We start from the raw sequence: 27033 nt of genomic DNA, 5'->3' as shown, positions 1-27033 counted from the left end.
TAAATTTTTGGGACGAGTGAGCCAGGCATTCAGACAAGCATTTCTGTATCTTAAAAAACTGTAATCGGGGAGTGCAAGAAAATTGAGACGCACTTGTACATTGTTGTGGAAACTTTATACATCCTGTAGTTTCTCAGTTCCATGACATGACACCCAAAAGGAGGAATTATCAAGGTTATTTTTGTGTTCTGTTGCAGTTGCCAAGATTAAAATTTCTAATTCAAGCGAATGAAGCCAAATTATTTTAGATGCTGAGGCCTGATTGGCCCCCCAAACCCACGCATCCTTCATATAGATTTATCGGTCACAGTTTGCTAAGGGTTCACCTGTTGCGACCTTCTATGGAGGTATTCACAGATCTTCACACAGAGGTATTGTATCGCGTAAAAGATCTGATTTTGTTTATATTGGCCAAATGTTTGCTTGTGCCAGAAACTTGTGTTAAGATTGCGTGTGACCCTACAGGTTGTCCAGCAACAGGTACACTGAGCCGAGTTGCAACCTTCAGACTTACCCAGAAACTTGTGTTAGGATTGCGTGTGACTGTACAGATCGCCCAGCGACTGGTTCACTGAGCAGAATTGTGTCCCTTAGACATGCCAGAAAGTTGTGTTCAGAATGCGTGTGACTGTACAGGTCGTCTAGCAAGAGGTTCACTGAACAGAGTTGTGTCCCTTAGACGTACCAGAAACTTGTGTTAGGATTGAGTGTGACTCTACAGGTCGCCCAGCAAGAAGTTCACCGAACAGAGTTGTGTCCCTTAGACATGCCAGAAACTTGTCTTAAGAATGCTTGTGACTCTGCAGGTCGCCCAGCTGTCCAAGTTCAAGGAAGGAGGTGGTCTGGGCATCAGTCTGGAGGGGACTGTTGACGTGGAAAACGGGGTGGAGGTTCGACCGCATCACTACATTCGCTCAATTCTGCCGGACGGCCCCGTTGGTCTGAACGGCCACCTCATCAGCGCGGACGAACTACTCGAGGTAAGCACAACCCAGGTTCAGGGTACATACACATACAGTACGGGAGAAATCACTTGGCTTGGGTTATGGCATGACATGAGCATAGTTGTACAAGCATGGAATCCTCAGAAGGATATTGAAACATAGACAGCCAAGGTTGTTTACTTCCCAGGGAACTGAAAATGTAATTCCAGCGCACACTGAACCTTTGAAAGGGGTAGTGATGTTACTGTTTTTAGCATGCCCTTGTGTGTGGAATCTTAACCCATTGTAAATATGTCTTCTTTGTTTTCAGTTTTTCTCCTCCTCCTTCTTCTCTCTTTCTTCTGCTTCTCTTCCTCTTCCTCCTCTTCTCCCCTCCTCTTCCTCTCCTCTCTTTCTCCTCTTCCTCTCCTCTTTCTCCTCTTCTCCTTTTCCTCTCCTTCTTTCTCCTCTCCTCTTCCTCTCCTCTTCCTCCTCTTCTCCCCTCCTCTTCCTCTCTTTCTCCTTCTCTCCTCTTCCTCTCCTCCTCTTCCTCTCCTTCATTTTCTCCTTCTCTCCTCTCTTTCTCCTCTTCCTCTTCCTCTCCTCTTTCTCCTTCTCTCCTCTTCCCCTCCTCCTCCTCCTCCTCTTCCTCTCCTTCATTTTCTCCTTCTCCCCTCCTCCTCTTCTCCCCTCCTCTTCCTCTCCTCTTTCTCCTTCTCTCCTCTTCCCCTCCTCCTCCTCCTCTTCCTCTCCTTCATTTTCTCCTTCTCCCCTCCTCCTCTTCTCCCCTCCTCTTCCTCTCCTCTTTCTCCTTCTCTCCTCTTCCCCTCCTCCTCCTCCTCTTCCTCTCCTTCATTTTCTCCTTCTCCCCTCCTCCTCTTCTCCCCTCCTCTTCCTCTCCTCTTTCTCCTTCTCTCCTCTTCCTCTCCTCTTCCTCCTCTCCTTCTCTTTCTCCTTCTTTCATCTTCCTCTACTCTTTCTCCTTCTCTCTTCCTCTCCACTCTTTCTCCTCCTCTTCCTCTTCTCTTTCTCCTCCTCCTCCTCTTTCTCCTTCTTATCATTTCTTGGTTCAGCTACTCTGAGTGATTATAACTTGCCGTTTTTCAGAGACAGCTGAAAGACTGTCTCATGATGGAAACAGGATTGGTAGTTAAATGCCAAGTATTATTAACTACTTTTATTTCATAGTCCATTAGTTCCATTAAAAATTTGGTTCCTCTAACAATTTGATTTCATTGGTTACAGGTTAACGGTAAACGGCTGCTAGGTTTGAATCATGTGGAGGTGGTCAACATTCTCAAGGATTTGCCTCAACATGTCCGCCTCGTGTGCGCCAGACGCAAGTCTCAAACCACTGAAACCTATGCACATAAGGACGCCCAATTTCTCAGCAGTGTGTTCAACACAGGGGTCCATACAAACTTTCCAGCAAGTGAACGATTGGTCAAAGCCAAGTCGGAAATGGCGCTGTCGTCAACGGATACTGCTGTTTTAAATTCGCTCAACAAAAGCAAGTCTCGTTCACTGGAGCCGCTGACTAATCTGGCAATGTGGAGCAGCGAGCCAGTTGTCATTGAACTCCTGAAGGAAGATAAGGGACTGGGATTTAGTATTCTAGATTACCAGGTAGGCCTTAGTTGTGTTAGACAGTGGTATGCTGCTTCCATTGCATCAGATGTCATTGTGTTAGACAGTGGTATGCTACTTCCATTGCATCAGATGTCATTGTGTTAGACAGTGGTATGCTACTTCCATTGCATCAGATGTCATTGTGTTAGACAGTGGTATGCTACTTCCATTGCATCAGATGTCATTGTGTTAGACAGTGGTATGCTACTTCCATTGCATCAGATGTCATTGTGTTAGACGGTGGTATGCTACTTCCATTGCATCAGATGTCATTGTGTTAGACAGTGGTATGCTACTTCCATTGCATCAGATGTCATTGTGTTAGACAGTGGTATGCTACTTCCATTGCATCAGATGTCATTGTGTTAGACAGTGGTATGCTACTTCCATTGCATCAGATGTCGTTGTGTTAGACAGTGGTATGCTACTTCCATTGCATCAGATGTCATTGTGTTAGACAGTGGTATGCTACTTCCATTGCATCAGATGTCATTGTGTTAGACAGAGGTATGCTACTTCCTTTCCATCAGATGTCATTGTGTTAGTGGTATGCTGCTTCCATTGCATCAGATGTCATTGTGTTAGACGGTGGTATGCTACTTCCAATACAACAGACACAGTGGTATGGTAGTTCCCATACAACCGGTGTCATTGTGTTGGACAGTGGTATGCTAGTTCCCATACAACTGATGTCATTGTGTTAGATATTGGTATGCTAGTTCCCATACAACTGATGTCATTGTGTTAGGCAGTGGAATGCTACCTCCAATTCTATTTCCAATGCTAGTTCCCAGTGTGGATATCAGAAAGAAAGATCTGTCTTGTTCAAACAATAGCCAAGAGAACAATTAGACATTAAAATATACTCCTTGTACATTATATTTGCATTCCATGTGTATATGTACAGATTTAATTTTTTTATAGGATAACCAGTTGCAATTCTGATGCCAAGAGTTGTGTCCCTTTGGCATGGGTTTCGAGATGTCCGATTCAAGATTCCCCTTGATTTTGTTTATAGGTCTGTTAGCACTAATCAAGCTTGTGAGTTTCACCAGAGTGGTAAACGCCTAAGACCTGCATCACTTCCGACTTATAGGGCAGTGGGGTAGCCTAGTGGTTAAAGCGGTCGCTCGTCAGGCCATAGACCCAGGTTGGATTCCCCACATTGGTACAATGTGTGAAGCCCATTTCTAGTGTTACCCTACCGTGATATTGCTGGAATACTGCTAAAAGCGGCGTAAAACAATACTCACTCACTCACTCACTTTTGGCTTTCCTCCTTCATCAAGCCGACACACAATGATATTAATGCAATACTGTTATAGGCAACATGAAACCAAACTCTTGGTATCAGCTCTTTCTCTTGTGTAAGTGTGTGTAATAAACTTGAGTTTGTATGCTCCTCAGGACCCTGTGAATCCTAACGAAACGGTCATAGTGATACGAAGCTTGGTGCCGAAAGGTGTTGCTCAACTAGATGGCCGACTGGTGCCAGGCGACCGCCTCATCTTTGTCAATGACATAAACGTGGAACATGCGACGTTGGATGAGGCTGTGCAGGCTCTGAAGGGTGCAGGAAAAGGCGTCGTTCGAATAGGGGTAGCCAAACCACTGCCCCTGTCCGACAACTTCAGGGGGGACAATCAGGTAATATAGGCATTTGATCATGCATTTGACCTGTCATGTGACCATTAATCCTGTCATGTGACTCATTAATCCTGTCATGTGATGTGGAAGTTACATTTAAGTTATAATTGCTTGGAAGATGAGTATGTGTTAATTAAATCCTGAGGTTTATGAAAGGTATAATCCAGGTAAGCCTCTGTCACTTTGAATTGATTCATGCCTTCTGTGGATTCAGAGGCTGTCGATTCAAGGATTCTCTTTCCTGAAACTCTCTTTTCAATACACTATTCAGAAAAGGTATCTTATTATTCTGTTAAAAAAAACCCATTACAAACAAATACATACATGTAAGTGAAATTAGTAAAATATTAATACACTGAAGACAAATATAATACTGAAATGTACTATGCCTATTTCAATCATATCAAGAATGCAAGACTTTCAGAGTTACCTCCCTTACTTCCCTTGCCCATTTCCTGTTTCAAACAACTTAAAGGATTTTAAACATGTTCTACAAGGACCGGTGTCTAATGAATGGTGTGTAAGATAACATGCCACCTGCATCACCTCAAAATCATTGCACATCACCTTCAATATTTCCTTCATCACAGAAGTTCACATTTCTCGATAATGTTCATTCTCATCATCACATACACGAGTGCTACTCAAAAGAAGTTAAACTTTAACTTCTTTTGAGTAGCATATATCTTTCTCTTTATCACAAGAAGCGTAACCTATCATCAGTACACACCAGTCATGCAATATCTGGTAGAATCTTTGCCTCCCATATCCTTCTGCTATCAGTGGTATCTTGATCTATGTAATGTTGAATGGTTTCTTGTGCATTTAGTGGAAAATGTTGATATTAATCAGTTTGTAAACTTGCTCAAATGAATGGTGTTCCAGTACGTTCTCATCACATTATGATTACATATATGTCTCAAGAATTAATGTGGCGTTTCATAGTGTATGGTAATCTTTTTCACAAACAGACTGAAAATTTATGAATATCTGGTTTGTAAAAATAAATGTTTATAAAGTTATTGCATAGTATTTTAGCAAATTTATTTTTTCAAGTTTACAAATCTCTATGCATTGTTTGGGTACTATAGCAAGCTGAGACTGGTTGCCTCAGAGCATGAATTCTGAGAATTGCTTTATTTTATTTCTGCGATTTCTATCTTTCTTATGTTTTGTTTGGTTTGGAAAATTGACAGAAAGACAAAAGGATCTAGGAGTTCCCAGTTGCTTGTCTTTGTCTCAGTTTCTATTGGCTGTCCAGAATCTTGGGTGTACAGATCTGTACACTGCCCTCACAACAGAGGAGGAAAGTGAGCAAGTAACAGTACAGTATTGGTACTTCCCATTTGTTCCAAGACTCAAACTTTCAAAAGTCAAGTCAGTATATGAAGTATTTTTAAACTTGAAGTATTTTTAAACTTGAAGTATTTTTAAACTTGAAGGGAGCTTCAGAGCCTTGATGCCTTAGTATTAGCTGAAATTTTATTTGTTTTGGAAATGACTGTGGAAGTAAATTTCAGATAATTTGGCAATCACCTTAAACAGGCTGTATAACCTGATGGTGAATACGGCTGTTATACTCTGTTGTGAGACCAAGCTTCTGGAGGCTAAGTGTATGGTTATTATCTGGTCACAATGTTATTTTCCGACTCTGCAGCCTCCATTGCTAACTGCACCCGCCCTTTCTGATCTGCCTCAAACTGCCCGGGGGACAAATTTCACCGACCAGCTGGCTGATTCCACAACAATCACAATGCTTCCCCAGGAAACAACAGTAAACAGATCCATTTCCTCTTCCTCTGGAGAAATAGGCATGAAGCTTGGGATGCAACGAAAGGACAGTTTTTATGAGAGTGACGATGAAATCAAAACACCCCGAAAATCCTCTCCCAAAAAGGCCTCCCCGATTAAGTCATCTCCCAAAGAGCACTCCCCACCATGCTATGACCAAGCCTTAGGTAGTGTTGACACTCGAGTAAGCTATGAACATGTGGAGTCCCATGTGAAGAGACTTGAGTACGAGAGCGTGGAACCGGTTTCCAGTGATATCACACAGGAACATTTCGAGTCTGTGAGATCGGTAAAAACTCATGAAGCTATGGCGCCATTGTCCCGTGAGGTCATGGCTCCATTGCCCTCATATGAAGAAGCTACTCTTGGTGTCGATATGGGCGTGGCCAATGCGGAACTGTTCCAGTTTAAAGATGAGGATGCCCCTCCTGTTCCGCCAAGGACAGAATCACATGGTGCTATGGATATCGCTGTTGATATAGTACCGGAGAGCCCGGACAAGCATTTTGAATTGGATTCAGATCAGGTACATATATTGTCAGAACCCGTTATCAAAACTTACAAACTTATTTGTCCACAGTTCATTGCCATTTGGGACACAGTATTACACTGTTCATGGGTTATGGATCATATGCTCGATATGCATATAGTGTTTCACTAATCTGGATAGCTAACACACTCATCAAACAGGCAGCATACTTATAATCTGGATCTGATAGAAAATCATTGGTTATGAATGTTGAGAGGATTGTGTATTTTAAAGGGGTATGTGTTGTTAGATTTTAAGGCTTGCTGTCCTATTTGATGAGTGGGTCAGCCTGTATGTTTCTCTCATCTGTTGCATGTTTGTCTTCAGCACCTGTCTAATGCTGCCATGCTATTCACTGACATCATTAACATAGCTTGTAGAGAATGACACAAGTACTAATATATTGACCAATTTAAAATTAAACATGAAGCGAAACAAGTCCACTTAGTTGACCTGCAGACCTGAGGTCTTGACAGCTATGTGAGACCTAACTTTATATGAAGTGGCACTGCAATACGCTACTCAGAGTTGTGCCCCTTAGTCATGCCAGGAACCGATGAATGTAGATTTGAATTCCAGATTTGCCTTACTAATAATCCTTTGTCAGCATCGTACTTGTGGTTTTGTGTTTCACCAAAGTGTGACCTTCATGACTTCTGGCTTTTCTCTTTGTTAAAGTGATACAACAGAAATGTTGTTCAAAGCTCACTAAACCAAGCTCATATCACGTTTTGGAGAGAAACCCAGAGAATGGACATGGATACCATTAACTAGTAAATGATTGTTACAATAGTCTACTGGATAGTGTGCTCACTGGCCATACAGATAACCTGGGTTTGAGTCATCCCAAATGGGTACAAGGTGACCAGTTGTTCGCTGCATTGATGTACCATTGCTGATGATTGGATGAAACATTACTCATCCTTTCATCACTGAATGTGTAGAGATTGAGAAGGATGTGTTTTCTCAGAATGAAGAACAAAATGTTGATGTTGTTCAGATGTTAAAAGTGTCTGAGACTAAGTGTTAAGAATGTCTTCATTGCATTAGGCACAGATAAAGCTTGATTCAAGGTATAGATGCTGTAAATGACATCCATTGTCACGTGAATGTAATCCTAATGATACGACCCCATAAAGATCAGAGTTGAAACAGGATCGGGTGATCTGGCTTACTGACTTGGATGATGCATGTCATTGAATCTCAGTTGCATAGATCCTGAAGAGGCAACTTACTGGATCAGGTGATCAGGCTTGCTGACTTGGCTGATGCATGTCATCATATCCAAATGCGCGGATCGATGCTCATGATGTCAATCTCTGGATTGTCTGGTCCATTCTCAGTTGTTTACAGACCACCGACATATAGCTGGAATATTGCTGATCGTGGTGTTAAACAACAAACAAAGCAAACCTTTAATGATAAACAATTCCAGAGATTTTACTGCTGCGCATTATACATAGTCCATGCACAGTTGTCTCCCTTCAGTGGTTGCTGAACACTGGATTATCTGATAAATACAAGAATAGCTGACTGTTTGTGGCGGCACTGGGTTGAGAATGATTTCCCTGAATCATGTTCGGTGGGCCAGTTATGGGGGAATATGACAGGAGGGATTGATTTGTGCACAGTTGGTCTGACTATATCTGCTGCTTGGCACATCGTTGTTGAAATAATAATAATTCCTCATTTGGATACAGAAATAAAATGGTTGAGGATGGTACTGCTACGATGATGTTAGGACTACAGCATCATGTGGTGTCACCTTGCAGGACTAGGAAGTAATTATGTGAATATATTCTGAAGATAATGACTGCTTTTTCTGCTCAATCCAACCTTTAGTTTCGAGGCTGTGGTTACAGTAAACAATGTCTTGAGATATGAGTACTTAGTTATGAGGAAAAAAGATAAAAATATAAAGTAATTGGAAATATGTTCTTTAAAGTTCTATATTCATTCATATTTATCTCTCTCCATGAAGATCCTGGTAAGATTTGGTCTTCAGCAACCCATGATGTAGTAAGAGGCGACTAACGGGATCAGTGGCCTGACTCGCTGACTCGATGCATGTCATTGTATCCCAATAACGTGGATCGTTGCTCATGATGTTTATCACTGGATTGTCTTGTCCAGACTATTATATATATTTACTGACTGCTGCCACATAGCTGGAATATGGCTGAGTGCAGCATTAAACAACAAAAAAAGAAGAGAATAAATAGAAGATTTATCTTAGAGTTGTACAGTTGTTCGGATATGACTTTCTGTTTCCATGTGTCATGATATGCTAAGCTGAACTGTCTACATTAATGATAGTGATAGAGTTGTGAATGTTGTGTATCTGTATGGAGAAACACTTTTTGTGTGTGTGCAGCAACTTGATTTGGAGGCTGAGGGATATTTGACTACTTACTGGCGATGCTAAGAGGATTATGTGGCCACACAGACCACAATCCTGGCCGTCATGCAACTCCATGCTATAGCTCATGGAGGCTCTGGAATGTGACTGAAGGTTTCAGTAATCAGTGAATACAGACTGTAAAAAGGGTATTGTTTTGTTTTACATTCCATATGCAGATGAGAAAACTTATTTTACATATTGATGGATGATAGCTTAGAGAACTGAGAGACCCTGGGTGTTGTTTTGTCGGAGGAGAGAATTATGTGGTTGTTGTTTTGTCGGAGGAGAGAATTATCTGGGTGTTGTTTTGTCTGAGGAGAGAAGTATGTGGGTGTTGTTTTGTCGGAGGAGAGAATTATGTGGTTGTTGTTTTGTCCGAGGAGAGAATTATTTGGGTGTTATTTTGTCAGAGGAGAGAAGTATGTGGGTGTTGTTTTGTCGGAGGAGAGAATTATCTGGGTGTTGTTTTGTCTGAGGAGAGAATTATGTGGGTGTTGTTTTGTCGGAGGAGAGAATCATCTGGGTGTTGTTTTGTCTGAGGAGAGAATCATCTGGGTGTTGTTTTGTCGGAGGAGAGAATTATTTGGGTGTTATTTTGTCAGAGGAGAGAAGTATGTGGGTGTTGTTTTGTCGGAGGAGAGAATTATCTGGGTGTTGTTTTGTCTGAGGAGAGAATTATGTGGGTGTTGTTTTGTCAGAGGAGAGAATCATCTGGGTGTTGTTTTGTCTGAGGAGAGAATCATCTGGGTGTTGTTTTGTCGGAGGAGAGAATTATATGGTTGTTGTTTTGTCCGAGGAGAGAATTATTTGGGTGTTGTTTTGTCAGAGGAGAGAAGTATGTGGGTGTTGTTTTGTCGGAGGAGAGAATTATCTGGGTGTTGTTTTGTCTGAGGAGAGAATTATCTGGGTGTTGTTTTGTCCGAGGAGAGAATCATCTGGGTGTTGTTTTGTCTGAGGAGAGAACTATCTAGGTGTTGTTTTGTCTGAGGAGAGAATTATCTGGGTGTTTTGTCTGAGGAGAGAATTATCTGGGTGTTGTTTTGTCTGAGGAAGGAACTATCTGGGAGTTGTTTTGTCTGAGAAAGGAATTATCTGGGTGTTGTTTTGGAGGAACTTACCTGAGTGGTAAGTTTTTGCTTTGGGAGGAATCGTGCAGGGTGGAAATGGGTAGGAAGTTGTTACTGTCCTTAGGAAGTTGTCTGGGTTTCAGAGGTCTGGCTCATAATAGCTGTCCTGTATACCTTTTAACCCCAGTTTAGAGGGAACCGTCCCTGAAATTATACATCAATGCCTGTTACTTTGCTGAGCTATTTGCATTAATTGATCATCAAACTACAGCCTGCTGACACAAGACCCACTTTGAAACCTTACTGTGAACCAATTTATGAGATGACTTCAACACATGGCTTCTCGTAATGATCAATGATGGTCCTTTTTGACCCGATGTAGACCGATCTATTTAACCAGCAGTACCTATAGAGTAGTTTTGGTATGTATTCATCTCAAGAAACATCTATCAGTGTGCTTCATGTTCTTGATAGCTTGTGACCGCCTCCGTGGTCCAGTGGTAGAGCGTCCGCCCGGAGAGCGGAAGGTCTGGGGTTCGATCCCCGGCCGCGTCATACCTAAAGACGTTAAAAGATGGTACTTGTTGTTACCCTGTCTGGCGCTTGGCATTGAGGGGCTGAAACAAGGACTGGTCGGCTCGGAGTCAGTATACTGTGTCTGAGTGGGGTATCCATGTTAAACTGCGGCATGGTATCTCAGTGTGCTAGCACTATAAATCAGCATCTGTCCGGACTAGTACAAGCAGCCACACACACACGTGCATGCACATCGCTATATAAGTGCCATAATCTTGGACGCGACGTTAAACCCCATTTAACCTCACCTCTTGATAGCATGTACATGTTTCAATTGATGAACAAATTTTGCCGACAGTCAATAAATGTCTTTTCACCTCCTTTGCGAAGAAGTGTTCCATTGTTTTGTAATGTATTGGATGTATTGGCGTGTAAATGTGGTAAACATAACTTTTTGAAGTTGTTTAGGGGGAAATTGTACATTTATTGGTCTGGTGTTGGAATGGTCTCCTTCTCTATTATTTCTCCAGGTTTTGTAGCCATTGAGGCAAAATAAGTCTTCGTTTCTCTATCCAGATTACTTGGAAGTCAATAATATATCTGTTGTTGAGACGATGGAACAAGCTAGTCGTTGAGCTGATTATCAAGGACATGATTGCTGGGTGTGGTCGTTATTGGATGTGTTTCTAGTTTGTGCCAGACGAAGAATAGCTTATGAAAACCATTTTCTGTCAGCTCAGGCACAGTACATGTGTATATTAACTTACAAGGTGGGTGAGTAGGATTTTACATCCATGTGACAACATTCCTTCAATGTCACAGTGGGGAACAGATATATGGCTGCACATGAACTGATGTGAAAATAAAAAACAAACAGTTTAGCCACTAGTCCAAAGCTCAAATCTAGTTACATGTCTTCTGGTCTGTTAAGATCAGCTGATCAGTCCATAACACAAGACCAAAATCCACTGAAAATATTACAAGTAAACTCTACATTATTTGGCACAGGCTGGAGTAGCCAATGCTCATATGGGTGTTGTTATCTGCATCAGGGTCAAATGGTGTAAGATTGACTCGCTAAATTTCCTATTTTCCCTGCTGACCTCTATGCAGGTATGCTAGGTTGTCATGTTATGTACCCTGCTAACATCGTGTTACCTGTTGGGATGCACAAAGGTGTTGTTGTTGTTGTTGTTGTTTTTGTTGCACATCTATTGTGTTATGTCACATGCACGTGTGGTTATTATTGAGACCGATCGGCACCCACTGGTACAGAGGTAATTATCTACAAGGATTTTCTCAATGGAATATAATCTGTGGACACATGTGTTACATATACTAAGGAATAGCTATTGTGGTCTTCAATAAATGGTTATGTTCAAGTCATACTATTTAGAACCAATGTATATGAACTAAGTTGTGTATCCACAAGTCTGATCGGCTCCACCAGTCCGATGAAGCAAATTTAATGTTAAATTCCTTTACAAAAGATTGAAATAAAAGAAAGAAGCATACTTGAAAGAATTGAAAATGCAATACCTTGACAATCATTAAATGGAACTAACCTATTTATATCCATTCTGTGTCAAGAGACAACAGGTCCAGCTTCTTCTCACATGTGGATACAGTGTTAAAATATCTATGCAGGTTGTACCATCGGGTTCAAGGTTAAAATTGGACCCCAGCAAGCTATGCAGGTCATACCATGGGGTTCAAGGTTAAAATAGCATTCAAGGTTAAAACAGCTCCCAAGCAACCTCTGCTGGTCATACCATGGGGTTCAAGGTTAAAATAGCATTCAAGGTTAAAATAGCTCCCAAGCATTCTATGCTGGTCATACCATGTGGTTCAAGGTTAAAATAGCATTCAAGGTTAAAATAGCTCCCAAGCAACCTCTGCTGGTCATACCATGTGGTTCAACGTTAAAATAGCATTCAAGGTTAAAATAGCTCCCAAGCAAACTCTGCTGGTCATACCATGTGGTTCAAGGTTAAAATAGCATTCAAGGTTAAAATAGCTCCCAAGCAACCTGTGCTGGTTGTACCATGGGGTTAAAGGTTAAAATAGCATTCAAGGTTAAAATAGGTCCCAAGCAACCTATGCTGGTTGTACCATTTCACGGTTAAAGTAGGTCCCCAGCAACCTATGCAAGTGGTAAGAGACAACTTAATGGATCCGGTGGTCAGGTTGTGTTACTTGGTTGATTGCATGTCATCATAGCCCAATCGGTTCCCATATATCAATCACGAGACTGTGTGGTCCAGACATGATTAGTTTACCAGCTGCCGTCATATAGCTGCAATATTGCAAAGTTTGGCATTAAACAAACAAACAAAAAACATCACGGGCAAGCCCATCAAGAGTTTGTTATTGTATTGTGATCCTGTCTCACATAAATACTGTTGTGGACAACTTTCATTGTAGTCCCAGTCTGTATGCTTTTCTTAGTGAATAGGACTTAGTTCAATATATAGTTCTAGCAGCTTGACATTCACTGCAGTAGACCTACTGGTAGGTATGGTTCATACATCTCAAACAGCTCTAGTTCTGTAGATCACCAAGTTTCAGTGTAGCTTTGGATTAACTTTGTAGTCCTCTATAAAAATATGTGTCTCGTAATCTTTTGTTGCAAAATTTACATTTACAAAACAATTGTTCCCCCAACCTGCAACTTCAGTGGGGATGTGTATTATTCAATCGTGTGTATGCACAAGAAAATATGGTACTTCTGTTAAAATCTTGCTAAAATTTAAGATAATTTAAGATCTTTGAAAGGCATTTAAAGTGATACACCAGCATGTGTGTGATACACCATACAAATGATGCAGTTATTCACCTGATGAAGGAGTAAGTATATACTCCGAAACGTGTTCCTCACAATAAATGACATCCATAAATTCTCTTCCTTAAAATATTTAAAAACAATACCTTCATCACCTTGAGATGCACTTCGCTGTAGATTGTTAATATGGTCAAACTCGAAAGTGGACGCTATGTTTAGCATGGTTATAATACAGCCTGCTGTCGAGTATAGTCTATGTTTTTAACCTACTATATGACACTTAGATTCAGAATAATGCTTATGATTGTGGTTAACCTTGGACTTTAACCCATATAAATGTATAATCCTGCTTGGTTAAAAATACACTATTGACAGGGGGCTTTTAACGAGGACTCATTCAAGTGTATTAAAATACATCTAAGAATTACTCTGAATCTACCTCATAGCGTATGTGTCTCTCCCTACTTTATCAGTTATTATTAAACACGTCTTTGTATGAATAAGACTGATAAAAAAATGTTTGTGATACAAAGATAACCTTTCAGACGCTTTCCAAAATCATTAATATAGTTTCCATGATAGTAGTATGACATTTATGTAGTATTTCCCTGTAACATATGTTATATTAATCTCCATAGAAATCGCATTGTTACCATCATCATAGAGTGTGGTATTGTTTGGTGTATATACCTGTATATAACCTCTGTAGTGTGTGGTATATCATCATATTAACCTGTCTATATGTTGCTGATTGATAAATATTTCATTCACATTGCATGCATTCACTCAGTGCACATACAACAGCTATCAGGGCTTCCATTCTTCAGTATCCTTCACTTAAAGATTTTCATATAAAACTTAATTCACGTATTCTCATGAAATAATTTTTAAATTTGAATTGCATAAATGGAAATGTGAATCGTATGTAATTAAAACCTTTTTCCATTTTTTTTCAATTTCTTATTTGACTTTTTATTTGACTTCACATCATGAGAGGTGCTGTGGTGGGCTGATGTACATAGCATGAGTTGTTTTGCAAGCACATCTTCACGGTTACTTGATCGTTGTACATTATATTAGAGATTTTATGTGTTTTTAAAATTACCTGTTTGTTTACCTATACTTATATTTTATATTATTTTTTAAATTTCATTGTTGTGTCAAAGTAGAAGTTTCATTTTGCATTTTAACATTATAGTATGTGTATGAGCCTGAGTTATTTTAAGTTTTATTGACTAATGTGCTGGATCAGAAGTAATTCTGTTGATTTATTAAAATCACATGACATGTAAACGGATATCAGAGATAGCGATATGTGTAAGAACTTTTCATTATTTAGAAATCTGTTATTCACTTTCTGTGTGAAAATAATTAATTCTTTGTGATTTGTTTGGGCAAATATTACATCAAATCTAAATTCCTTTTATTTCATTCAGAGAAGATCAGTTTTGAAAGGGTTTTAATCTATTGTCATTTTCTGTAAAACAATGTTTTAACTTCTAATAATGAACTATTAATTTAGGAATCATTTCAGAATTTCAAAAACCAAAGTCATTTTGAAACTGATTTATGTAATGTTATCTAATTGATAAAGGAATCATCCTCACTTTATTTCTGATCCATCATGCAGTCTGGTGTTCCAAGATGAATGTTGCTGTTGTTGATGTGGTGTTTTGTTTGCTGTATATGAACTAGCTATCTCCCGAGAGCTCGCCTCACAATCAGTCGTTAAACGTGAGCGGAGAAGCCGACATTGATGGCGTACCTCGCCGGGGCCCACCCCCTATCCCTCCTAAACCGCGCCTACAACGCCCTAGTCCACGTCCAAGGGCGACAAAGAAGGTAACGGTTTGGGAACAGTTGCCTTCATGGGTCTTGTTCTGTCAATATCTGATAGCTTGCACATTTACCTGTGGTTGGGTGCATGCTTGAAACAAATAGCAAATATCTGTTGAATCTTTTGGGTGACTGAAGGAATGTATGTATGTTGATGCACTGTGAAAAAGCAATTTACTTTTTTTTCTACAGATATATTCTATTGTTATGGTTTGGTGTTTTAGTTCTGATAAAATAATTATGAAACTTGTTTAACAAGTTTTCATATTTAATTTGTCATATAACCAATACCAACTGTTCTCAGTTTTGCTTGAAATCACTTGCATCACTGTACATTTTTAAATTGAAAATTAAGAAGAATAAAACCAAAATTATTCTGATAAAATATTTTGTAATCAGCGCTTCATTTTCATTGTGCATGAAAGGAGAGAAACAGTTTTACCCATTTCCAATGTATTTAATTTATTTATTTTTTAATCTATATTTTTGATGCACTATTTAATTCTTTTATGATCCTATAATAACATTTTTATCATTATACATGTAGTCAATCTTAAGTATCAGTATGTATATTTAAACACAGACCTACATAAAGTAATTTTGTTATTGCCATATGCATAGATTTACAATACCACTCAGTCATAAAACCATGCAGGCAAAATGGCTTCGTGTTAAATCTAGGGCTATAATGAGGTGCAACTGAAAGTATCTCGGTTGTGAAAGCTGTCAGATTCTGACAGGTTATGTCTTGAGCAAGTGTAGATGCATGCCTGACATTGGAACTAACCTGCTTGTGGAGTACTACAGGGATATGGTCTCTGTCCTATGTCCTTTTATGTTGACTCACTCACTGAACCTCATAGCATTGACTGGTGCAATGATGTATATGACTCTATTCATATTCAGTCTGGCATTGGCATTTTACTTTTCTGTTGTTCGTTAAATTTTCTTCAGAATATTTATGAATTTACTTCCTTTTTGCATTTTTCTCCCTCTAATGTTTTCATTTCTATGATATTTTTTTTAAACCTTTATTTTCATATTGACTTTTTCAGTTTTCTTGATAGACACCTATTCAGATTTCTGCGTTTCTATTATTCAAAATTCCATTTTATTTTTCAGTTTTTGTGTATAAATAATTGTGTATAAGTAATTATTGATGTAATACTGAAGTAAGACTGGACATCTTGCCTAGTTAAGTTTACAGGAACACAAAGGAAACACCTTGTGCTTTCATACCTTGAACTGTTTGTTCATGAGTATACCAGGCTTAGAAACTGACGTTATATGTTGCTGGAAATAGTAGCATGCATAAAAATATTTAATAATGACAACATTGGTGTGTAATATACATTTTATTGATCATTTATAACAATAATGGCTGTAGTCGTAGCATACTTTCATAAAAGTGTATCCCTTACATGTATAGAATATTTTTTCAGGTCATCAAAATTCAATTTATCTACGGTCATATACGATAGGAGTTTAGATATTCACCATATACATTTGGGAAGGAGATCAGTTTCTATATCTGTAATATATGTAGAGATATTGGAAACACAGCAATTTACACCAAATCCACATGGTTGATGTGGGGTTTTGTTTGTCCAACATGTTGTAGTCAAATCATAATCCCCACATATACCATTGAAATGGTGGAACAGGACAGTAGTCCTTTGCAAGTCTGTGCAGGATAAATCATATACTATGTTCTATTCAAAGAATGAAGCGTGTCGGTCATAAGTAGGCCATAATACCCTACATTTCAAGTCCTACGCCCATGTGATACGTACAATGTTGGTACACCAGTAATTACTGTATGTACATAGGCTGTCCACTTCAATATATTGATGAGTTCAGCTGGTGACAAAGTACTAAGCTGATTTTCCGAGGCTCACATATTCCAGGGAATGTAGGAAGGATGTTGGGAGCCCGTGATAAAATTTATTGCTTCAAGGGAGCCTGCTAAAGGGTTTGAAGGCAATTAGTGTTGATGTTCATCTAGTCTTTAGCCCAGTGTTGGAGTAACAATGCATGCATTATGCTGTCGGAAGTCACGGTCTTTGTCCTTGGGAAGACGTTCAACATACGAGTCCAGTCACGGATCTTTGGTAAATTTGAATTACAGTTGAAATTTCCAGTGCTGTATACACCTGTGGTGGCGAGAACGAGTCAGGCATGACTTTAATAGTGTCACCTTCTGTTTTATGTGTAAAATGACCCACATTTGCAGGTTGGGATTACCAGGTTGATTAAGTCAAGTTAACAAATTGGCAAAACCTTTCTGTAGTTTAACATGATTGTTGTGAGTATGATTGGACATTACTGGTTCAAATGGTATGAGGTAGGTAAAGTTGTGAGCTGGGGAACGTTGTGAGCTGGGTAGCTCAAGGTGAAGGTCACAGTTGTTGGTGGAGTTGTTTTATTGCTACAATACTGTATATTATTTTGTGTGGTTGAACTATCCGTCATTATGGCTGTTTACGAGGCACAGGTTATTGTTGAATATTGAATATATTTAACCTTTGATGTAAACACTCTGAATTTTGATATTATCCTTTTCTTAAAGGATTAATGTTGTGTAGAAAATGAAAATCAGTAGGAAAACAAAATGTGTTAGACTTTTTAAAATTGATTTAGTATTCTTTTAGCTCTTTTAAAATGAATTATCATTGTACCTTCATAATATATTTCTTAAATCACACTAAAACATTTAGATTTAGTAAATTGTGGCAAATGCTGGATGTTTAATATATTTTCATGAGTATTCATGAATGAGTAGGTTATTGATTTCAATAACATGAAGTGTTCAACATAATGCCCAAGCTTCCAGTACTGGGTCGGATAACCAGCTGTTCGTTATCAATATTGTTTTGCTAATGACACAGCATTCTAATTATGCGACATGTCTCATTTTGCCTGAATATGTGGCTGCAGTACATAGTTCACCACCACACATAATGACATGTCAAACAGGGTCGCAGGAGATTTGTACTTTTGTGATCTGACATAGATGCTTGTACTAGAGACAACGTTAATTTGATAACTTAATGTTTGTTAGGAATTCTAGTTTGTCGTCTTTGGTTTATTTGCAAATTTATTCTGTTAATTCTCTCCATGCTTGATGAGGGGTGGCGCCGCAATTTGCAGTGCAGAGTTGTGTCCCTTGGGCATGCCAGAAACCTATGGTTGTGGGTTTGAATTCCAGTTCGCCCTGATTATGTTTCTAGGTTTGTCAGCACCATACTTTAGCTCATGGGTTTCACCAAAGTGGTAAACGTCTGAGAATTGCATCATGTCAGGCTTTCCTCCCACGTTAAGCTGACTATCCGTAATATGGCTGGAATACTGTTGAAAGTGGTGTTAAACCTGGCTTACTCATTCATTGTTGATGAACAATGTTTAAAGATTTAAACAAATTTCAAAGATAGAACAGAGTTCATGTTTTGTGGCAAAATGTTTTCAGTAAGTGTTCTGTGATTTGATGACAACCTTTCCCAGAAGCTTCAATAGACAATTTTGCAACATCCTTGAGTTTATGGGACATCTACAAGTCACATTTTTAGGGCAATTATTTTTTTATGCCTTTGGATTTATCTGGTCTCAGTATGAATAATATCATGAAATTGTGACAAAATACAGTAAGATAAGAATCAGCTCATGTTGATTTGTCCTTATGTTAGCTTCAACAGGACTTTACATAACCAGTAGACCCCTGAAGATCCCGGGTAGAATAGGTCTTCAGCAACACATGCTTGCATAAAAGGCGACTCTGCAGGTCGTAAGAGTCGACTAACAGGATCTGGTGGTCAGGCTCGCTGACTTGGTTAAGGCATGTCATTGATCCCAATTGCTTGGATTGATGCTCATGACATCAATCACTGGATTGTCTGGTCCAGACTCGATTATTTACAGACCGCCGTCATATAGCTGGAATATTGCCTAGTGCGGCGCTAAACAACAAACCAAACCAAACCAGTAAAATTCATATCAATTTCAGCTTATGTTAGAAATTATTCATATTTTAGGTCCCTTCTGGTCAATAAATAAGTTTGCTTAATGAGGTGTGATTTATGGTATAGGGTCCCACCACTGAATATCCTTGGGTGGGTCAGGGGTGGCTGGGAGTTTTGTTAGAGACAGTCACTGCTTCTAAACAGACAATTTATTCTGTGAAAGGAAGAGTCAGATATTGTTTCATGACATCCAGGGACCGCCTCTGTGATCTTGTGGTAGAGCATCCGCACAGAGAGCGGAAGGTCTAGGGTTCGATCCCCGACCGCGTCATACCAAAAGACGTTAAAAGATGGTACTTCTTGTTACCCTGTCTGGCGCTCGGCATTAAGGGGCTAAAACAAAGACTTGTCGGCTCGGAGTCAGTATACTGTATCTGAGTGGGGTATTCATGTTAAACTGCAGCATGGTATCTCAGTGAGCTAGCACTATAAATCAGCATCAATCCGGACTAGTACAAGCGCACACACACGCACACACACGCACACACACACACACACACACAGAGACAAACAGACAGACAGACAGACACACACACATGCATGTACATCGCTATATTAGTGCAATTATCTTAGACCCCATTTCACCTCACCACCATGACGTCCAGGATGCCCAGAAAATAAATGTTGTTGTTTCTGTAAAACCTGAAGACAAATTATGATGTTCCTGGAACAAATAATTTCTTTTTAAAAAGTCCCAGGCTCCTGCTAGAATATCAAATGGATGGTCTAAGCAGCATTAAGCCAAGCTAAAGTCGGTGGTAAAGCATTTCATGACCCTGTGACTTCAAGTACTTCAGGTGTTTAGCCCTACAACACTGAACACTGTCATATGAGTAATACAGATTACACGATAACATCCCTGATTCATTAGAGAGCATGTCTGTCACATGGTGTTATTCTTAATTGTAGGGTCTTTTCAACGCAGTGTGTACAAATTCATCAATGTAACAATCCAAGTTGGGAAACAAAAGTGACAACAGGTCTCAATTATAAAACATTTCACAGAACATTCTTAAATCATGACTCTTCCATGTATTGTGCCTCAAGCAGTAACCTGTTGTAAGATTGTCATCTCTTTCAACAACAACATCTGACAAGGCCTCCTCAATCAGATTTAGTTACATTCCTATTTAAGTGGTTTCTCTTGTTCAGGAGGGGCACGCGTGGCCCAGTCGTCTCAGGCGTCACAATTCACTGTACAGAGTTACGTCCCTTGAGCACACCAGAAACATGGTTGTGGGTTCAAATCCAGTTTTGCCACGATTATATTTCTAGGTCTGTCAGCACCATACCTGTATTCATGGGTTTAATCAAAGTTGTAAACATCTGACACCTGGATCACTTTGGGTTTTCCTCCCACATTAAGCTGACACGCTGTAATATAACTCAAATACTGTTCAAAGTGGCTTTAAAACCCAACTCACTCACTCTATTTCAGGAACATGTTTTCAGTTTGCAAAAGGTTGCCTTGTGTCCATATTGGTAACAAAAACATTTATATTTTCAAAATTGAGTTTTTAAAAACCTTGTTCAAAAACACTTCTGTTGGGAAACTTAGATTGATTTTAGTTGTTCATGCATGTCTTGCTGGATGTCTGTGCAGTAGCACAGCTTAACTGGTCATTTTTAATTAGAGACTGCTGGTGGTGCGTGTTGAAGTTTGTTGTGTAGGATAATGTGATTTATCTAGACCTTCTCAGAGGCAGATATTTATCTCTTGGTCTGAAGCAAATGTCAGTAAAAATTCACAAATTAAGAAGTTTCCGTTTCATGTTTAACATATCCAGTATAGTTTAAATAATGCCATGGCCTTTTCGACGTAGCTTGTATTTCACTGATAGGTAGACCAATAAAGAATAAGAGGCTTTGATGTTTTGTTTAACATTATTTTGTCAAATGTAATGTTAATATACATTGTTATAAGACCTTTGAGTGTAAGTAAATAAGAACCTATTAAAACATCCCATTTTGAACAAAATAATGATTGTGTCCTACTTTGTCTGCCAAGGGCACTGGCAGTTTGGAATTGTGAGTACATCCCTGTTCATATCGCAGATATGACATGGGGAGGTGTAGGGCGATTTTCATAGATTGAATGACATTGTAATTTGTTTTATGATAGATTTTGGCAAAGTTTCTCATAATGATGACCAGATTATAATAGTTTTGATCAATATTTGGTAATACTGTATGCATCAAATGATTATTTGATGAAATTGGGTTAAAATAATAGGCATCATTGAAGGTTGGATGAAATATGATAATGTTGGTAGGATGAAAGTTGTTTGATTATGTCTGATAACAAAAGTCACTATTTGTGAACGTGACAGAATAAAGTACAGTTGAACAAGGTTGTAATCAGTATGGGACTGGTGGACTTCTGGTCACTTTGGGTCACTTTGGGTCACTATTGGGCACTATTGGGCACTATTGGGCACTTTTGGTCACTTCTGGTCACTATTGGGCACTATTGGTGACAGTGAACTATTTCAAAAGACAAACAGCTTCACTATATCATACATATAAATGAACAAATTTTATATATAGCGGATATTATATTTGTGTTCATGTCATACTTTGTTTACGACATGAGTGTCTAAATACCGGAATTTAGGTATAAGTGTGGTAAACATAGTATGATATGAACACAAATATAATGTTCTATTTATTGCCGAAGAAGATGTCTACATACAGAGACAAATTTTAGTGTTTACCTATAAGGACAGCTATTCACAACAGCAGCGGAACCACATTTTGTCGAATGCCGTCAACAATCTTCAGCTATGACATCCTTTCTACTGTAACGTCATTCTGACCTCACGTCACAATAAGATTCAAATGACGTCACAATGCCGTCCAGATGACAGAAACAATACACTGGTGTCTCTTGATGTGATATGGCCAAAGGGCGCATATGATTTTTATGAACCCCGATATGTTTGTAGGTAATAAAACAAATTGATGCCTTCAGCAAACTTATTTATTGACCAGAAAGGGACCTAAAATATGAATAAAATCTAGCATGAGCTGAAATTGATATAAATTTTACTGAACAATATCTTCTAAAATTAACAATTTCTGTATAACAAATTAATGGCTACAGCAAACTGATTTTCCACCTGAGAGTGGAAATTTAAATATATTTGAGTACCAAATCTGTCTGTGACATCCAGCACAGTGACAGATCTGTACGTGTGTTCAAATAGCAGGGAACTGAATATGGTGAATAAGTTTTTCATGTAATGAACTACAGATATTACGAACAGATTTCAATGGTCATGTAGAGTTTGTTGTGAGCACGTTTACTGCAGATAGAACATATATTTCCTGCCTGATGTCTATACTGAAAAGCTGCTGGTGTGTTCCCATTAGGTGTCTGTGCATGGTGAAGTGATGATGGCAGATGTCTGGAAAGAAACATGATGTAATTTGCTCTGATGTATAAACTGGGCTCCTCGGGAGACTCCTTGTATTGTGTGCTGATAATGATTACTTGTGTCGGCTGGTATACTGATAGTCTGAAACGATTTTCTGGCAAGTCTTCTCTTGTTTGCCAGATTGATTTGGTTTATCCTGGAACCTTGTATACAGACTCTATACAATTGTCAGGCCATATCACAAGAAAACTATCATTACATAAGTGTTGATGTGTAGCAGGAATGTCACCGAGCTCTGTCCGGAGGGGCGGTCGGGTAGCCTAGTGGTTAAAGCGTTCGCTCGTCACGCCGAAGACCCGGGTTCGATTCCCGACATGGGTACAATGTGTGAAGCCCATTTCTGGTGACCCCCGCGTGATATTGCTGGAATATTGCTAAAAGCAGCGTAAAACCATACTCACTCACTCACTCACTCTGTCCGGAGGTGGTAGAGCTGGAGACATGCGAAGTCAGCGTAAATATAAAAAATCAACTCCAGCGAATAACTTGATTATCTGCTCAAACAGATTTCATTAGGCGTAAATGGCAAAAAAGCAGTGAAAAAAATATAATTCTTGCGAATCCTCTACCTCTATTACATCTGTATTTTGGCTTCAGTCACACTAACTAAATTTTCAGATTTTCAACAGATGTCCTCTTCACTGTCAATTACACACAATTAGTTGTTCCCGAATAGCAACCCAATACCAGTGAAAATAATGTAAGTGGATCTTTGAAAATCGGTGATGACACCAGGTGTTCACAAAACAGGTGTTCCTGCCCTGCCGGTAGCACAGGCAACCCTGTGTTAGTAGAGAACGGGTTGCTGCTGGGTTTGCCGCGTCATACCATAAGAAGTTGAAAGATGGTACTTGTTGTTACTCTGCCTGGTACTCAGCAGTTAAAGGGCTAAAACAAGGATTGGTTGGCTTGAAGTCAGTATACTGTGTCTGAGTGGGATATTCATGTTAATCTACGGCATGGTATCACAGTGGGCTAGCATTATAAATTGTTATCAATCTGGACTAGTGCAAGCAGCCACACACATGTGAATGCACGTCGCTTTAAAAGTGCAATGAGCTTGAATGTGACGTTAAACCCCATTTCACCTTACCACCATAGAGCTAAGTTGGCTTTGTGAAATGTCCTTCTGGTACAATAAAACACATGCATGCTTACAATGACATGTTTGTGGTTCAGTTTTCAATGGTTCGTGTTTCAATGCCCAGTTATAGAAGATGGTATGCGTGATCATACAAGGGTAGGACGAGAGAGTGTAGGAGATCAGGTGTTGCAGTGAGATGTATATAGTGAATTGCACCATATGGTGTGACAGATCTGGCATGTGATACGCAGTGGTGTTGGGCAACCTATTTGAAGGAGGGACTCTCTGACATCAACAACTTCACAGAAGTGTTGTGTTCTGGATTAGTTTCAGCTTAATTGGGGGAACAGGTGGCCGAGTCATTCTAGGCGCCACGGTTTTCTGTGTAGAGATGCATCCCTTGGGTGTGCCAGAATCCTAAGACCATGGGCTTAAATCACAGCACCATACCCATTTGAAGATCCAGGGTAGAATAGCTAGGTCTTCATCAATCCTTGCTTGCCATAAAAGGCAACTATGCTTGTCATAAGAGGCGACAAACGGGATCGGGTGGTCAGTCTCGCTGACTTGGTTGATGCTTGTCATCGTATCCCAATTGTGAGGATCGATGCTCATGATGTCAGCCACTGGATTGTCTGGTCGAAACTCGATTATTTACAGACTGCCATCATATAGCTAAAATATTGCCAAGTGCGGCATTAAACAACAAACAAACAAACAAACAATATCATGTTTGTGGGTTTCACCTGCACTACAATAGGATTTCCTCCCACATCAGGCTGATACACATCTTCCAGAGTCAAGGGAGTTAACTGACTATAAATGTCTCGTTTCCACCTTTGCCAAACTAGGCTGGAATTTCAGAGTTATGTTTTGGCAGGACTAACAAGTATATGTAAAGTCCAATCAAAATTGTAGAATGAAATTGACATCCGGTTCGTAAATTGTCGTGCAGATTTAGGTCAATTGCAGGATTTGCAAATCATTTGTTCCATCAGCTGGGCGTCAACAGATATTTTCATGATTTAAATCAATGTCCCCAAGTAATTTAATAACAGTATGTTTTATGTAACTCTATGCATTGTACGTATGTGTGATTTGGTAACTTTTCGATTGAAATGAAGATACTATTATCTTGATCATGGCTATATTTGCTCATATCAGGCCAATGAACATGTGCAAGTATAATTTAGGTTATTGATAAATGTGCTAGAGTTAGTCCAAAATGGATGATATACTTGCCCCGGAACATGCATTTCACAGTCACGCATAGAGTTCCTGAATATCTTTCAAAATACCTTTAACAAAACAATGTTTTTGAAGCATTTGAGGTGCTATGAATGTTGGCCATAACTTCTTTCAGTGGCATTTAGAAGTTGGAGTGATGAAGTAAGACGAGTTCTATGGATGAACAACTTTTTTATTAGAATTAGTGCGACGTTTCGGTGTTGGCCATGGTTTAACCCATACATCAATACTTGATTATATCAAAGTTCCTTCATCAAGTGTCTGTTTAGGGTGTTGTTCCTTGTATGAGAGACTGAAAGAAAAAACAAAAATATCTCGCACAAATAATCATAAAACTTGACAACATAATGTCCATTATTGCATTATTAGGTTATTTGTAATGTTAATAAACATTGAAATTTCAAAAATATGTTCACATGTTTGTTTAATCATAGTCTCTATCGTGAACGATATTTTGCACTCTTTAAGAACTATTAAAATCTAATTGAATTTTGAAGTATTAAATTTTAGCCTCCCATTGAACGGATGATCCACTGTAATATCCCCTAGTTTTTATAAGCAGTTAAACCGTGTATGTAATGTTGTGTTCATGTGTGTAGTGTTGTGTTCATGTGCGTAATGTTGTGTTCATGTGTGACCTCTATGCTTTGCAGGACGATGGGCCCCCTCCCCCTCTCCCCATCACCTCGCCCCCCACGGCAGCTCCACCCCTCACAGAGACGCCAGCCTATGAACTCGAATCCAGGGTAAGTTGAACAGGATGTCTTAGGTCGGTGTGACCTGTAACAATAACTTCTTTCCCTTATCTCATTTCATGTTTATTGCCTGTCAGGACAGTTTCTGCTGTCTGTCACCCTGGATGTTCTGAATTTTGACGTAGTAGGTGCAAAAATCATTCACTTGGTACAAGTGCTGGAATGGGTAACTCGGGTACTCGGGTCGGGTAGGTACTGAGAAGGATCAGGGTACCCACCGGACTACCCAGACCCGTGGTTAGTCACGTGATATATTGTTTTATCTAAAAATTATCTTAAACTCTATGGCTACACGATAAGTTCATGGTTACACTTCACCCATTCCTTCTGACTTTGAAATGTTGGAATAAAAATAAAACTTCAGGTTTTATTGTACCTATCTCTTAATTTCTACAGCGGGTACCTGGGTAGGGCCGGGTAATAGGGTGGTGGGTACCCGGGAAGTAAATTTGGACACGTCCCAGCCCTACTTAGTACAGTGAAGATTCACTTCCCAACATGGATAAGCTCGGTGAGCCCTTATTGGTGTCAATGGATGGAAGGTTGCTGAAAGCAGCCTACTCACTCAAATGTATGCTACTCAACTTTTGATAAGGGTACTGAGATACTTCATGCTACGTCTACATGTTATGAATAATGACATAAGTGGAGCAAATCAGAAAATAAAAAGTATATCCTTATCAAAAGTTGAGTAGTATATTTCAACATTGTCATTGATGAATTCACTCTTCACTTGTTATCAATGAAATCCATGGATATGATGTAACTGGAATATTTTTATAAGCTAACTTTTATCTTGCCCAGGGCCCAAACCACAAGGCGATCTTAGCGCTAAGCCGATCGTAACTCCCATTCTTCATTGATGACTTACAACAATCGTAATGCTAAGATCGCTTGGTGGAACAGGGCCCAGGGCCTCATTCCACAAAGCGACTGTTGTGCTAATGTGATCGTAACTCCCATACCTTAACATAGACTTACGACGCTCATAATGCTTAGGTGATCATAACTTCCATACCTTATAAAATAGATTTACGACAGTCGTAGCGCTAATGTGATCGTAACCCCCATACCTTAACATAGACTTACAACACTCATAGTGCAACGGTGATCATAACTTCCATACCTTATAACATAGATTATGTACGACAGTCTTAGCGCTAAGGTGATTGTAACTTCCATACCTAAACATAGGGGGCACGGGTGGCCCAGTCGTCTAAGGTGCCGCGATTCGCTGTGCAGAGTTGCGTCCCTTAGGCACGCCAGAAACCTATGATTGTGGGTTCGAATCCCGGTTCGCCCCGATTATGTTTCTAGGTTTGTCAGCACCATACCCGTGCTCGTGGGTTTCACCGAAGTGGTAAACGTCTGA

The 27033-nt window shown here is 39.5% G+C and overlaps 1 protein-coding gene across 5 annotated transcripts in view; it reads left to right on the top strand.

Annotated features, from left to right (window-relative positions):
- LOC139478492 (multiple PDZ domain protein-like) overlaps nt 1–27033 on the top strand; it is a 320861-nt gene that overhangs the window by 200577 nt on the left and 93251 nt on the right. For all 5 annotated transcript variants that reach the window (XR_011654309.1, XM_071260981.1, XM_071260979.1 and 2 more), the window contains 6 exons: nt 807–980; nt 2169–2549; nt 3960–4199; nt 5857–6516; nt 14981–15127; nt 25560–25652. Coding sequence is in view for 4 of the 5 variants with exons in the window: in XM_071260981.1 (XP_071117082.1) it covers nt 807–980; nt 2169–2549; nt 3960–4199; nt 5857–6516; nt 14981–15127; nt 25560–25652 (1695 nt within the window). In the remaining variant the exon portion in view is untranslated. The remainder of the gene's footprint in view (nt 1–806; nt 981–2168; nt 2550–3959; nt 4200–5856; nt 6517–14980; nt 15128–25559; nt 25653–27033) is intronic.

Source organism: Haliotis cracherodii, unplaced genomic scaffold (assembly GCF_022045235.1).
Source record: "Haliotis cracherodii isolate W230 unplaced genomic scaffold, xgHalCrac1.p SCAF_4, whole genome shotgun sequence".
Taxonomy (NCBI): domain Eukaryota; kingdom Metazoa; phylum Mollusca; class Gastropoda; order Lepetellida; family Haliotidae; genus Haliotis; species Haliotis cracherodii.
This window is presented reverse-complemented; position numbering and strand designations above follow the sequence as displayed.